The 15,653-nt window shown below is 39.2% G+C and overlaps 1 protein-coding gene across 2 annotated transcripts in view; it reads right to left on the bottom strand.

Annotated features, from left to right (window-relative positions):
* Positions 1-15,653, bottom strand: part of LRP5 (LDL receptor related protein 5) — a 123,959-nt gene that overhangs the window by 74,995 nt on the left and 33,311 nt on the right. For both annotated transcript variants that reach the window (XM_081197523.1, XM_081197524.1), the window contains exon 3: positions 595-792. In XM_081197523.1, the coding sequence (XP_081053649.1) occupies positions 595-792 (198 nt within the window). The remainder of the gene's footprint in view (positions 1-594; positions 793-15,653) is intronic.

The following is a 15,653-nucleotide window of genomic DNA, read 5'->3' as shown; positions in this document are numbered from 1 at the left end:
GCTCCCAATATCACACTTGCTTCCTGGATCCTTTCAGCAACATCCCTTAAGGGTGTGATACAAGCTAACTGCTAGTTGTTGCTTTTTACATTCCAAGTGGTAAAATATGCCAATTAGATGTTCTGAACTATAGCAACATTACTTTAGGGCAGCATTGTTTTTTTAAAAGCAACCCACTGTCAAACATATCTTCCTTTAAAAGAGCAAGCATCAGTAAGTCTGAACACAATGAGGGTTTTGAGTTTCATAGCAAAAGTTGCATGGTTGGATGTTGAAAAACCTTTACAGTGGTACCTTGGTTTGCATACGTCTTGGTTTGCATACGTTTTGGATTACAAACACATCAAACCTGGAAGTGCGTGTTCCGGTTTGCAACCTTTTTTGGATTACAACCCATTTTTTTTGGATTACGAACAAAAAATTTTTGGAGGCCCCACTGGCGAAAGTGCGCCTTGGGTTACAACCTGTTTTGGTTTACAAATGAACCTCCAGAACGGATTATGGTTGTAAACCAAGGTACCACTGTAGTCAGACAGTTTGAGAAACATAAAATTTATGTGAGGAGGAAAGAACACAAACACACATGCCACATACCTGAAAGAGCCGTCCAGATTCGCTCTGTGAATGAAACTCAGTTTTGCATCAGCCCAATAAAGCTTTTGTTCCTCAAGATCTATGGTGAGTCCATTAGGCCAGTAAATGTCAGAATCCACAATTATTTTCCGAACACTGCTGTCCATTCCAGCACGCTCTATTCTAGGAGTCTCCCCCCAGTCTGTCCAATACATGTACCTAGAAAGTATTAAAAATACAAGTGTTATGGTGATGGAGTAGACTCCTGAAGTTCACGTGCCTCTGAAATCTAAAAGGAAAAACCGCCAGAATATCAAAGGTTCCTTTAAAACTCGAGCACCATCTGTTTAAATGTTATACCTTAACTGACTGGTTCTAGAACAAAATGAGCAACCTGCAGGCCAACTTGCAGCCCTCTACTTCCTTCAGTATGCCTCCTCCCCCAAGAAAGGTGACCACAGATCCTGATAATGTTGCCCACCCCCGATCTAGAAGAAAAAAACGTACTGCCTAGAGTGCCCTGAAAAATGGACTTGAAAACTGTCTCTTGCCCCCCCCTTTTTTTTAAATCTCTGTGTATTTGCACAATGGCTCTGGTGGAACCTCTAACCTTATGTTAGCACAGATTTCATAAGATGCAAATAGCTACATGCTGCATTCAATCTTTCAATCTACAATTTTATTTTCAGTGGCGTAATATAAGCTCTTCCATGTAACACAAAAATTAATATTGCACCTGGTTAAATAGAAGAGTTGAGCAACAACTTATTTATTATGCACTTCTGGCAATTAATCAGAGACAACTGAGCCAAACTGACAATAGCACAAGAACCTAAATTAAACTGGTTTATATATGCCAAAGAATACAGGTGCAATGGATACAAATTATATACAAACAATAATGCCTATGCATCACATTTCACATCTAATTTTATAGTAGTAAATTACCTATTACTAGGCAGCTTGCTGACATTAAGGATACAAAGATAAATGTACTGTATACTAGCAATAAATTCATGCTGAGGCTGATTTCACACCCTTCCTCTTAACCTTAAGATACCACAGCTATGCAACAGGGGACAATATACTTTCCATTCAGGAATCAAGTGCATGGACTTTTAAAACCTTAAAAAACAACAACCCAGGAGTGCTGTTCCACAAGAAGAGGGATTTCTCATTTGTTAGCATGTGTTTATGCAATACACAGTGTTCCTCCAAGATACAGAGTGAATAGACAGGTGCAGAAAGAACAACTACTCTCTAAAAATTAAACAGGTCAGGAAAGGAAAAACAAACTCTGACAAAATGTAAATGATTTCTAGGCTGTTTCAAATTTTCAACTGGAGGATCACCTATAGACTGAAGACAGACACTTTGCTAAGTCCAAAAGTGAATGTGAAGTTCCTTCTATACAAAAGTAATTTCCTCTCCTAACGAAACAAGATTCATCTACCCAGCATACAAGAATACAACATAAACAGCAAGGCTGTTAATTTCATTGTACACAGGTTGTACATTGACAATAAAGGCATTACAGTGGTACCTCGGGTTACAGACGCTTCAGGTTACAGACTCCGCTAACCCAGAAATAGTACCTCGGGTTAAGAACTTTGCTTCAGGATGAGAACAGAAATCGTGCAGCAGCGGTGCGGCGGCAGCGGGAGGCCCCATTAGCTAAAGTGCCTCAGGTTAAGAACAGTTTCAGGTTAAGAACGGATCTCTGGAACGAATTAAGTTCTTAACCTGAGGTACCACTTTAGCTAATGGGGCCTGATTATTATTATTATTATTATTATTATTATTATTATTAGTCTACTTCACTGTTTTGTTTTCCTTACAGTCAAGCATTAGATGAGGAAAACATTGTTGTTGTTTTTAAAAATCGAGGCTACTTAGATCCTGTGAAGAAAATTCACCAACTACTTAACATTTATACTCATTGTTGGCATACTGAGGTTGTGGTTGAATCAGCTCGTGAAGATGTCCAGAAAGTATTGTTAAAAAGGCCATACAATGGAATGCTAGGTAAACACACCAAAGTGTTCCTAGTTAAGGTCAAGCATTCCCAAAGACAATAAGAAAATCAAAACATAATACCATATCCTACACAATTTATGCAGCTATTGTAGTCTACTTACATTCTTTTCCAACAAGTTGCGATCCAAAGTGGATAAAAGAGACAAGAAAAAGGCATAACCGTTTGCTATGGAAACACTGTCATTAAATGCACGGGGAGACAATGCTAGTAAAGGCCATTGTAACGGAAATGCCATGCCAAAACATGCCAGAGGAGTGCACCTATTAAAATAGCCCCCCCCCTCCAAAGTCTGTGAAACACGCTAAGAAAAACCAGGGCATTCTGGAAGACTGACATAATCGCAAATTTAGTTAAGCAGTATGGGGGGAAAATGCCAACTGAGAGTCTTTTGAAAGCAAGGCCATAGTTAACTCATGAATTGTGCCACTAGTGAAGGAGAGACACACAAGGAGTGCAACGTTTATTTGTATTTTATTTATTTTTTAGATGTCTATCCTGCCATTAAGGGCATCTACCCTCAAAAAGGCAACTTTTAGATGCCTAATATCAACAAGGACAAAGCATGAATAACTCTTCCCGTCCCCCACCCCCACCCCGGCCCAGCTCTTGTGAAACTTGTCTGCAATAGGGCAAACAAGTTCCACTAGAGGAGCCATGAATAATTTGCAATCAAATCCACTGTCATTATAAATGCCCTTCTGAGTACAGATGGATTTAAATGTTGCACAAGTGTTTGTTTTTTCTAAATCGATGCTGATTTTTTCAGATGCAGTCGATCCTTGCAAGGCTCAACCCAGTTTGTTACTTCAGCCTTTGAAAACAACTCTTATTTCTGATTAACAAAACATTAGATGTATGTATCTTGTTGGAACGCTGAAAGTGGTTCATGTAAAAGATTACTGTGTCAATGAATCGAAGAGCCAAAGATACATCTACAAAGCAACAAAGGAATTAGAAAAACACTTAGTGCGAATAACCAGTATTTCTATGAGCAAGTTCCAAAAATACAGCACATGCCATTAAGCTACCCCCATGAAACCTGGCACACAGAAACTCATTAGTTCATCTAAGGGAAATGGGAAAACGAGATGGAAGATAACATTTTTGCTTCATGGTAGTTCAAGCAGAAGAACTGGAACTTTTGGCACATAAATCAAGGGAGTTCTGATAGCCTTTAGCAGTTTCACTCCAGGAAAGGCAGTTGTGGGAGCAAAGGGCAATGACACCGCTTTCCCCAAGGACGGATATTTTCCTGCATAGCTCCAGAACAGGCAGGATAATTGTTCTCTCGCACAGGGCATTGTCCCATACTGTCTCTCCAAACCCCCCCAGATCACCTAACACCATTTTGCAAACAACTGTGTGACAGATTCCACTAATGCATGTGCAGGTTGATCTTGGGAAACATACACGGAAGTGTAGCCACGATGCCATGGGAAGCATTTATGTGTTGTTTAGTCGTTTAGTCGTGTCCGACTCTTCGTGACCCCATGGACCAGAGCACGCCAGGCACGCCTGTCTTCCACTGCCTCCCACAGTTTAGTCAAACTCATGTTTGTAGCTTCGAGAACACTGTCCAACCATCTCGTCCTCTGTCGTCCCCTTCACCTTGTGCCCTCCATCTTTCCCAACATCAGGGTCTTTTCCAGGGAGTCTTCTCTTCTCATGAGGTGGCCAAAGTACTGGAGCCTCAGCTTCAGGATCTGTCCTTCTAGTGAACACTCAGGGCTGATTTCCTTAAGAATGGATAGGTTTGATCTTCTTGCAGTCCATGGGACTCTCAAGAGTCTCCTCCAGCACCATAGTTCAAAAGCATTAATTTTTCGACGATCAGTCTTCTTTATGGTCCAGCTCTCACTTCCATACATCACTACTGGGAAAACCATAGCTTTAACTATACGGACCTTTGTCTGCAAGGTGATGTCTCTGTTTTTTAAGATGCTGTCTAGGTTTGTCATTGCTTTTCTCCCAAGAAGCAGGGGTCTTTTAATTTCGTGGCTGCTGTCACCATCTGCAGTGATCATGGAGCCCAAGAAAGTAAAATCTCTCACTGCCTCCATTTCTTCCCCTTCTATTTGCCAGGAGGTGATGGGCCCAGTGGCCATGATCTTAGTTTTCTGATGCTGAGCTTCAGACCATATTTTGCGCTCTCCTCTTTCACCCTCATTAAGAGGCTCTTTAATTCCTCCTCACTTTCTTGTGTCATCTGAATATCTAAGGTTGTTGATATTTCTTCCAGCAATCTTAATTCCGATTTGGGATTCATCCAGTCCAGCCTTTCTCTCATACTAGCTCCCAGTAATTGCTTAGAACATGGGTAGGGAAGTTTGTATTGTTTTTTGGATATATGGAAAATCAATAAAAATATGATGATGATGATGATGATGATGATATTTATGTAACCTTTTTCAGACCCTGAGCATTCTCTTGTGAGCAACCTTATGGGTGTTGTATCTTCCATTATGTTTGTTATTATTTTTTACCACACTTACTCAGGTACCAACTAGAAAATACAGTGGTACCTGTACTTAATTCGTTCCGGAGGTCCGTTCTTAACCTGAAACTGTTCTTAACTTAAAGCACCACTTTAGCTAATGGGGCCTCCTGCTGCCGCCGCGCCACCAGAGCACGATTTCTGTTCTCATCCTGAAGCAAAGTTCTTAACCTGAAGCACTATTTCTGGGTTAGCGGAGTCTGTAACCTGAAGCGTATGTAACCTGAAGCATATGTAACCTGAGGTACCACTGTAATGAAAAGTGCCTGTTTCTGTAGGAACTCTAGTTGTTCAGCTTCTAGATTAATTTAGAAATCAAAATTTAGGACCTACTGCAGAGATGAAAATTAGGCACAGTATGTGAGGCCACATTGATCAGTACAGGGCACAAGGTTAACTGAACACTCATCAGAAGAGTTAATACAGTCTTCAAGTTAATGTAGTTTAATGCAGGTTGCAAATCTATTATTGCTTTATGACCAATAAACTACTTAAAGGCATTAACCCCGATTAAGCAGCTCCAGTCAAAATTAGAAACTTAACACCAATCAGTTTCTCCATAAATGAGTTTTAGACATAAAGCAGCACCTAAAGGGAGTGCATTTTTTGTAATATTTCATCTTCTGGGCACAGCATTTGGCTTTGCTATCAAAACCTGTTGGCCAGGTTTGACGTCCTGGTCATTTAGGTGATGGCATTGTATTTAATAACAAAATTGGGGTAGGGGGAGGACAAACACCGAAAATATAATACAATGCTACAAATGTCGTCATCCCATCAAATGGCACCCACCGCCATAGATGTTAGAGCTTCCTTATACATTCCAATACCAAACTTTCAGCTAGGTTAAAATCTCATAAAAGAAACCTTTTGTATTTCAAACTAAGTGAAATCACCAGCCAATCCTACCCAGGTCTTGAAGCAGGCCCTCCAAATGTTGTTTGGACTCCATCAGCCTCAGCCAGCTTGGCCAATTATCAGTTATGACTAGAGTTGCACACCAGCAACATCCAGAAGGCCACAGGTTCCCCACCTGAAGGGGTCTCAACAGGATGATTCTCTGTGCCATACAATCTGTGATGGTTTACCCAATTCATTTGATTGGACTTACAAGGTTTCTATAATCATTTCCCACCTGTACAAGGCAGTGAGAAATAATGGTTTTAAGGCCTGAGGCTGCTCTCTCTCAGCCAAGGTAGCCTCGCATGAAGCCTTTCTTAAGCAATCATTTAAGCAAGGAATCAAGGAAGTCTGTTTGGTAAAGTGTGGGTGGAGTGGTGGACTTGGGTACTATGGTGCCCTGTATGAGGCCAACATTTGGTGTGCCCCCCACTTGTGCGGCCATCCCAAAGGCGGGTAAGGAGGTGACTGGCTTTGGAAAGGAGACACGAGGGCTCTGGAGTCCTCCCACCTCCTTCCCAAAGCTGGGAAAGCACTAACTAGGCTTTGAGAAGGGGGGGGAGACTCTAGGACCCTGTCAAAGCCCTCATGCATTCTTCCCAAAGCATAGCCCCTTACTTAGTGGGCTTTGAGATGGCGCCCCCTGTGCTCAGCGCCCAGTGCATGCACACAGTCCTGGTGGGTGCAAAACTGATATCCAAAAAGAACTCTTATAAAAGTGGTTCATTAATGAAGTAGTAGAAAGGTATAGCGTTGTATCCAGTAGTGTCCCTCCACTTATGGAAGGCACTTTTGATCCAATAGTGGGAAGGGTGGGTAAGAGATTTTAGCCCACTTCCCCATTCCATTTGCAGCCGCTTCTCCGAAGGCTCACTGCTGAAAGTGAAAGAGGATTTGCAAATATCACACTAACACACTTTAGGTCCATGTAAGGTTCTGGTGGATAAACAATGTTTAGCCAGCAAAGGGACACAAATGGATACAAACCCAGCTTTTGAATGTCAGGTTGTGGGTATAGTCTCTTAACAGCTGTACACGGACTATAAATGTTGGGGGAAAGTTATTATTAATCCCTTTCTTCATTGTTTGGCTAAGCTAAACAAGGCTCAACATGCCATGCTCAGTCTACTTTGAACATCCAAGAGGGCACAACCCACAAAGGTGGACTGCAACAGAACTATTTCCCATTCAGACATATACTAGAACCAGCAGCACAGTTATTTTAGACTCTGGACTTAATGGTTTAACAGGGGAGAGTGTTTCTTCAAACCTTAATTTGTATTAGTTCACTTGCTCCAAGGCCAGCACCACTGCACTGGGGAGGCCTCCAATCATTCTGAGTGGGGCCCAGGACCTCTGCCTCAAAGTCTTCCCCTGATTGTACCACTAGGTATACGTAATCCAGTGCAGAATGAAGTTCTAGGTCTGCTGCTTTAAAGCCTAAAATGGCCCACCTGGGAAACAAGACTGAATTTGCACACTTCCTAATTCTTGGGCCAATTAGAGCTATTCAAGACACAAATGACATGGTACTCCAGAGCTAGGAAACCACAGCTCTTGCCAGATACAAAGTATCTTAGCATTTTAAATTGGAAATCCCTGAAAGGATTGTTCAAGCAGATAAGCCACAAACAAAATTTATTTATTATTTAGGATGCACCAGGCACTGTATAGATATTTTTAAAATACATTGCCGAGTTACTGCCTACAGACTCACAATCTTTTTTTAAAACAAACAAAGAAACAAACAAACATGAGAAACAGAGGGAAACTGCTCAAATTTTGCCCAAGCTGGGAAAGAGTGAAAGTTGGATAGTTCAGTTGGTAGAGAATGAAACTCAATCTCAAGCCCCATGTTGGGCAAAAGATTCTTGCATTGCAGAGGTCTGAACTAAATGACCCTCGTGGTCCCTTCCAAATCTGCAACTCTACACTTCTATGATTCTATGAAGGAAAGCATTCAAATTAACCTAGAAATATAAAACAATACAAAAGAAATCCAAGCACTACATCAAGAGGGAAATGCGTAAGAGGAGCTAGGAGTTTTTAATAATTTTTACAATGATACTGAGAAGAGGCCAAGTGAATATTTAAAGGAAATTGGTTCCACTCATAAGAGTCCAAAATAAAAAAAAAATTCAGAGAGAAAAACAACAACACGAGTGTGAGCGTTTAATAAGATTCATGTGTGGTGAAATGGAGGGACCAAGACAAGAGACAGAAACCAACAAAAACAGAAATTTACATTTGATAGAAAATGGGGGAAAGTCAATGAGGGAAAACAAAATAGGTATACGATTATTATTGTGTAAAGAAAGTAGGATGAAATGCAAGAGTCAAGAATAATATCAGTAAGTGTTATCATACTCCCCCCCATGTCACATGACTCATTTGGAGGAGGCATCTAAGTTTTGAGGGTGGTGATAAATAAATTATATTAATTTAAGAATGGTATAGGAAGCACTATCCTAATCCTGCATTATAATTTTGGAATTATTGAAGTTGGGCTGCAATATCCTTCTTTGCTATGTGGCTGGATATCATTTTTGTTCTTTTTGTTTTTGTAACTGTGTTAAGTTGAAAAAATAACCAAATCACTTGTGTTATTTTGTTTTAAAAAAAGAAGAATGGAGGCAATAGGTCTAAACAAAAAAAGCACAAAAAAACAATGAAGCTGACGAACAATGAAGGCATGACTATGAGTTGTCCCACCAGTGAGGGGCACAGAATAAAGATACAAGAAATTAAATGCACATATACTATTAAGGAACAACTGCTTTGGGCTTCCAAAACTGAGTTCGTATAATATCAGTAACCATACATATTAAGCAACCTCAGGATAATCATAACTACATTATGGCTTACACATCTGCAAGGAGGTGGTAGGTTTTAAATCAAAAGCTGGAGCAAGATGAAAGCCTAAGGCTGGGCTCCAAAGACTTACATTAGTAATGCCATGTGGGATTTTTTTATTTCCTTCCTTGAACAGCAGACGTTCACCAGAGCTTATCAAAATCTGCTTTTGAAAGTCCCGTCCCCCGCCAACTTTCAAAAGCAGTTTACCATGTGTCAATGGGGGACCGCAGTTCAAGAAACCTAATCCCAAAGTCTTCTTGGATACATGAAAACCATTCTGCACATCACTGGATCCCAGCCAAGGAGCACCACATGGTAAGTCCTTTAGCAATATGGTAATTTGCCACTGCACTAACCAAAGGTATGTGTGTAAACAGTACCTCACCAGCCCATGGGGGGGAGCTTTTGGTCTCTTGCCTCTTCCAATTTCCTGGAGTTGTTGAGGTAAAAGGACTACACATCAGCCATACGAATCTCATTGTTCTAGATAATTTGTTCGTGCCAACATTAGATTATAATCAGACATCTGGTACTGCAAACATTGGCCTAGTTGGTATTTAAACCATAGGCTAAAACAAACTATTGTTTAATGTGAATTAGCAGTACACTAGTGCATGCTGCTCAGAAGTTTACTGATACTCCTACTACTTTGTCATGTTGTCCAAAACTGTGGTTTGATTCTCTCCAGAAGCAATAATAACCAAGGTCTCTTCAAGGCTGACAGTTTGTTGTTTGGAGAAAAACCAAACCACAAGCCCAGGTTTAGATGGCATGAGAAGCAGACCCTGGCTTGTTTTCTTCTGTGGCGAAGCAGCAGGAGGAGTTGGGAAGGAATGATGCCGGAACTTTTTACATGAAAGTGCAATTTTAAATTTGTTATAAATTATGGCTTAATGTTACATGCCATTGAAAGCACAGAGTAAAAAAATACTGCAAAAGAGATTTTGTGGTGAAAGTGGGTGGTAGAATGTTGAATGGTATTGATCCAGCTCTGCATGCAAATTCCAAGCAAATTGCCAGAAGAACTTTGTGGAGAATTATGCATGCTCTACATTTGCACATGAAAAATAATAGTACTTTAGCAAAAGATTCCCCACCCTGAACTAAAAAATGTTTGTTCATAAAAAAGAGCATGTTTCTGTGCTAATTGACTTGTTTGGGTTTTTGGGTTTTTGGTTTTTTTAAAGACATTTATTACACTATATTTCCTCATAATGAACTTAAAATTTTCCAGCCACCATTGCAAAATTTGAATTCCAATCCTTTAAAAAGAACAGCAAGGGTGCGCATATCAAATGTTTTCCACCAAAATCTAAACGGTCAAGTGTTTAACATCTTACAACTAGAGAACTGAACTATTTTTAATGGTGCATTGTAGGTATTTTCTAACGACCCAACAAAAAATATATTTTCGCTTCATACATCTAGAGATTAAGACAATAAAAATCACAAGCAACTTATTCAGTCTTGTGTTGTAAATGCCCCCTGATGAATTCTAAGATTACTATGCTATGTTCTGTCTTTCGCAATAAAGCAATACAGAGTAGTACTCTTGACTAGGCAAATAACTTCTAACACTAGGAGTCTTGCATTCATAACCTACCATGAATAGCACAAGCAGAGACAACTGAGAAAAAGTGAGGCAGAATGAAACAATTGCTGCAAAATAAAATCTGACCAGGATGGAAACTTTGATCTGGAATTCCTATCAGACTGTTAAGAAACTCTACAGTAACTTGAAGAAAAACAGATATTCCGCTCATATTATTTTGTCAATATGCTCCCAACATGCCTTTTGAAAAAGATGGGAGGGTGGCAAGAAAGCATTGGGAAGCCACCATCATCACAAACAAGCCCCGGATTTTATTTGTGGGAGGTGCCAACTTCCAGCAACAGGCCCATCCCCCCCCCCTTCCAGTCCGGGGTTGCCCTTGGCTGCTCCTATGAATGGAGCTGGAGCAAGAGGTCACATTTTTGAAAGAGGTCATCCTCTCAAAGTCAAAAACAACCTTATAAAACACTTGAGTAACAGGGGAAGGCAAATTCAGAAAATACTTTGCTGAACAGTAACTTAGCTCAGAACTCACTAGCTATCTTTTTTAAAAAAATATTTTTTATTGATTTTCAACATGAAAAATACATATCACACCACATTACAACTTTAACAAATTTTCTCGTTTTTGGACTTCCTTCAGCCTCTCTGACAATCATCCGAATTAAACTTTTTGATTACACATTTCCTAAATTAGCTATTGCCTTCTGTCAAACCCTTCCACATCTATTTTTCTTTTTTACAATATTTCTTAGGTTTTTACAGAGCTTCTTTAAGTGCCACTAACGTTATTTCATTGTCACTTATGCATTCCCAATATTCCCTTAACTTTCCCCAGTCCTCGATGAACTTTTGATCTCGTAGATATCTGATCTTCCCTGTTAGTTTATCAAGCTCTGCGTAATCCATCAGCTTCATTCTCCACTCCTCCAATGTTGGTACTTGTTCTTGTTTCCAGTTCTGGGCCAGTAATATTCTTGCCGCTGTTACTGCATATTGGAAAAGTTTATAATCCTTTCTATTTATTTCATTTCCTATAATCCTTAAAATAAAGGCCTCTGGTTTCTTAACAAATGTATATTTCAACATTTTTTTCAATTCATTATATATCAATTCCCAGAAGCGCTTCACTTTCTTACATTCCCACCACATATGGTAAAAAGTACCATCCTTTTCTTTACATTTCCAACATTTCTTGCATGTTTTATACATTTTTGCAAGTTTTACCGGTGTAATATACCATCTGTAAATCATTTTCATAACATTTTCCTTTAACACAGTATATGCGGTAAATTTAATATTTTCGTTCCATAATTTAATCCAATCATTAAATTGAATATTATATCCAAAATCTCTGACCCAATGTATCATAACAGATTTAACTTCTTCATCCTTCGTATGCCATTCCAGCAATATCTTATACATTTTAGATAAAATTTTACATTCATTATTTATTATTTCCATTTGGAATTTTGAATCCTTCTCTGCAAATCCATATTCCTTAAGATCTTTTTAAAACATTTCATTTATTTGAAAATAATGCAACCAATCATATACGTACTCTTTTACTTCTTCATAGGGTTTCATTTTCCATTTCCCCCCTTCCTTAACAATCAAATTTCCATATGTAATCCAATTTCTTCTCATATTGATTTTTTTGACACTCATAGCCTCTAATGGGGATAACCAGTGCGGAGTTTTTGGTTCGAGTAGGCTTTTATACCTATCCCATATTTCTATCAACGATCTTCGGAAAATGTGGTTCTCAAAACCTTTATGGATTTTCTTCTTTTCAGACCATAGATACGCATGCCACCCAAATCTATTGTCGAATCCTTCTATATCTAACAACTCTGTGTTTTCTAATTTTACCCATTCCTTTAACCAACAGAGACAAGAAGCTTCATAATATAATTTCAGGTCTGGCAGGGCGAAGCCTCCTCTCTCCTTAGCATCTGTTAGTAACTTAAATTGAATTCTTGGCTTCTTACCCTGCCAGATATACCTTGAAATTACTCTTTGCCATTCTTTAAAGGTCATAGTCCCTTTGATTATTGGAATTGTCTGAAACAAAAATAACAGTTTTGGCAGCATGCTCATCTTTATCGTTGAAATCCTTCCCCACAACGATAACTTCATTTGTCTCCACACCTCCAGATCTCTCTTTATTCCATTCCACACTGGTATATAATTATTCTGATACAAATCAATATTCTTAGGGGTTATCCAAATACCCAAATATTTCACCTTCTTCACCACTTCTATACCTATTTGTTGTTGCATTATTCCTATCGTCTCTTGATCCATGTTCTTAGCAATTATTTTAGTCGTTTTCTTATTCAATATGAATCCTGCCACTTGACCAAATCTTTCCACCTCTATAAGTATGTTTTTAACACTTTCCAAAGGTTCCTCCACCGTTAGAACCAGATCATCGGCAAAGGCTTTAACCTTATATTCATTCAGGCCTACTGCAACCCCTTTTATTACCTCATTTTCTCTTATACATTTTAGAAAGACTTCCAGGACCATGATGAATAACAGTGGCGAAAGTGGACACCCTTGGTTATCCCTATTTCTTACGTAATCACATTATTAACAATTAATTTAGCTTTCTGTTCGGTATATATTGCCTTTATTCCATTGAGGAATTCCTTCCCCACCTCCATATATTCTAAATTTTTTAACATAAAATCCCAATATATATTATCAAAGGCCTTTTCTGCATCCACAAATGTCAGGGAACTGCCATCGGAGCCAAGAGTGGAGGTAAGGCTCCCCGACCATGCAGGAGAAGGGACCAGTAGAGGGAGAGAGAACACTCCCTTTGGGGAAGGTAATCAGCGTGACACCGGGGAGGAAGGGGATCAGGGAAGGACTTCGGAGAGAGGGCTCCAAGACTCTTCCACAGAGACCAGTGGGGAGAGTCCAGGACCTCCGCTGGCTACGCCTACTCTGCGCAGAAAACTTCCGCGCAGGGAGGCTAGGCGGAGACTGGGCGTCAAGGAATTTTTATGTTGGAAGAAGTTCAGGAAACGCCCACTGACGGATTCTGCCAGTGACTGACACAGCCATGGAGAAAGGGCTGTCCAGCCAGGGAAAGGTTTAGCCAGGCAAAGTTGCCTAGAGCTTCAGCATCCTTTACGCACGAGCAACCCCAATTCCCATTACAACAAATATTAACATAGCTTGTTTCTCATTCCTGGCAGTCAGATATTCCAAAATATTGATTATATTCCTTACATTGTCTTTCATCTGTCTGCCGGGTAGGAAACCCGCTTGATCCTTATGAATAACTTCTTGTAATATTTTTTTAATCCTCTTTGCTAAAATACTTGCAAAGATTTTGTAATCTGTATTTAACAACGTAATAGGCCTATAGTTTTTGACTTGTGTCAAATCAGAGTCTTGTTTTGGAATAAAAGTAATAAATGCTTCTTTCCATGTTTCTGGGATTTCTCTTTCCTTAATAATATTATCCATAACTTCTTTCAAGGGTATTGACAGGATGTGTTTATTTCTTTATAGTAATTTGCTGTAAATCCATCTGGTCCCGGAGCTTTCCCTTTTTTGAGTTCTTTTATAGTCTCTTTTATTTCATCAATTTCTATTGGGGCGTTCAGCTTATCTTTTTTTCTGTCGGGATCTTCTGCACCTTTTTTTCATTTAAATATCTTTCTATCTTCCTCATATTGTTCTTCTCTGTTCTTTTATATAGATGTCTGTAAAAGTCCAAGAATCCTTTTTAATACCTTTTGGACTGTCTATTTCTTCTCCCTCCACGATGATTTTGTTGATTGTATTCTGTTCTTTTCTTTTCTTAATTTGCTATGCCAGCCATTTGCCAGATTTGTTAGCCAATTCAAAGTTCCTTTGTCTCAATCTTTTTATATTCCATTCTACTTCTTTGTTGATTATCATCGCAAATTGAGTTTGCAAAGCCTTTATATTCTGTATTGCTTTATCATTATTCGGTTTCTTAACTAATTTTTGTTCGTTTTCCATTATTTGTCTTAAAATTTCCTTCTTTCCTTTTTCTCTGCTTTTATTTTTGATTGCATTCTGCTGGATGAAAAATCCTCTCATAACCGCCTTGCTGGCATCCCATACTGTATTCATTTTCGTACCCTTATTAGAATTATTTACAAAATAGTCCATCAGATTCTTTTGGGCTTTCTCAACAATTTTTTGATCATCTAGGAGATAATCATTCATTCTCCATCTGAACGATCTTTCTTCGTATCCTTGTAATTCAGGTTTTATTGGACTATGATCTGAAATTACTCTAGGTTGAATTTCTATTTGCCTGATTCTTGGAGTTAACTCATTTGAGACCCATATTTGATCAATTCTCGACATTGACTGATTTGGGTCTGAATAGAATGTACTCACTAGCTATCAAACCATTTTTATACAAGGACAAGAGAACTTGCCCTTCACATTTATATCACAGCCATAGTATCAAGGGGTATTAAATAAGTTAAAACAAGCATTCCTTCTCTCCTATACAGAGGAAATTTCTAGTAACCAGCAGAACAGGGCAACCCACCAAACAGGACACCAGACTGAAAAATCTCCTATACTTGGCACAGATAAATGACAAATGTTATGGATAGCAATGTGAGCCCAATTAGTGGGAAGAGTTATGAACATCCCCCAGTCTAGTCATAGAAGTAACAGTACAATGACGCAAAGGAGAAAAGAGATAGCTTCAAGCTGCTGCTTAAATTCCTGGTTTCATGGCCTCATGAGAGGCATTTCTAAATGTACCTTTAACAATTTCAGTGTCCTCCCCACACAGATCACTCCCATGTGTCAGATATCTAACTGGAGTGGGAGATGGGTAAGGGATTCCCTACTAAGGAATGTCCATCATCCCCCCTCCCCCTTCTCCAAGTATCCTGCCTCTTATTAAAAACATTATAGTTAGGCTGATTAATTTTAATGAGACAACTCCCAGTTTTAAGATTGCTTTGCCTATGACCAGTCTCTGGGTGTTACTGTTAGCTTTGGTGATGTAAGCTGCACTGAGCACCATTTTTAAGGCGGGATATAAATATTTTAAGTAAACCAAACAGTCAAAATGTATCATTCCTCAGAAACCTGTCTGGAAATTGCGATTAGCAAATCCCTGAAGCTAAAGATCTAAATCTTTACAGCCTCGGCTATAAAAGCTAATGGCTCTACCATCTAGCTGTTAACGGATTCCCTTATACTCTGTATTTGGGCAAAGATTCATA

This window comes from Podarcis bocagei, assembly GCF_964188305.1.
Source record: "Podarcis bocagei genome assembly, chromosome: 1".
NCBI classification, from domain to species: domain Eukaryota; kingdom Metazoa; phylum Chordata; class Lepidosauria; order Squamata; family Lacertidae; genus Podarcis; species Podarcis bocagei.
The sequence above is the reverse complement of the archived record's forward strand: the minus strand, read 5'-3'. Positions and strand labels throughout refer to the sequence as shown.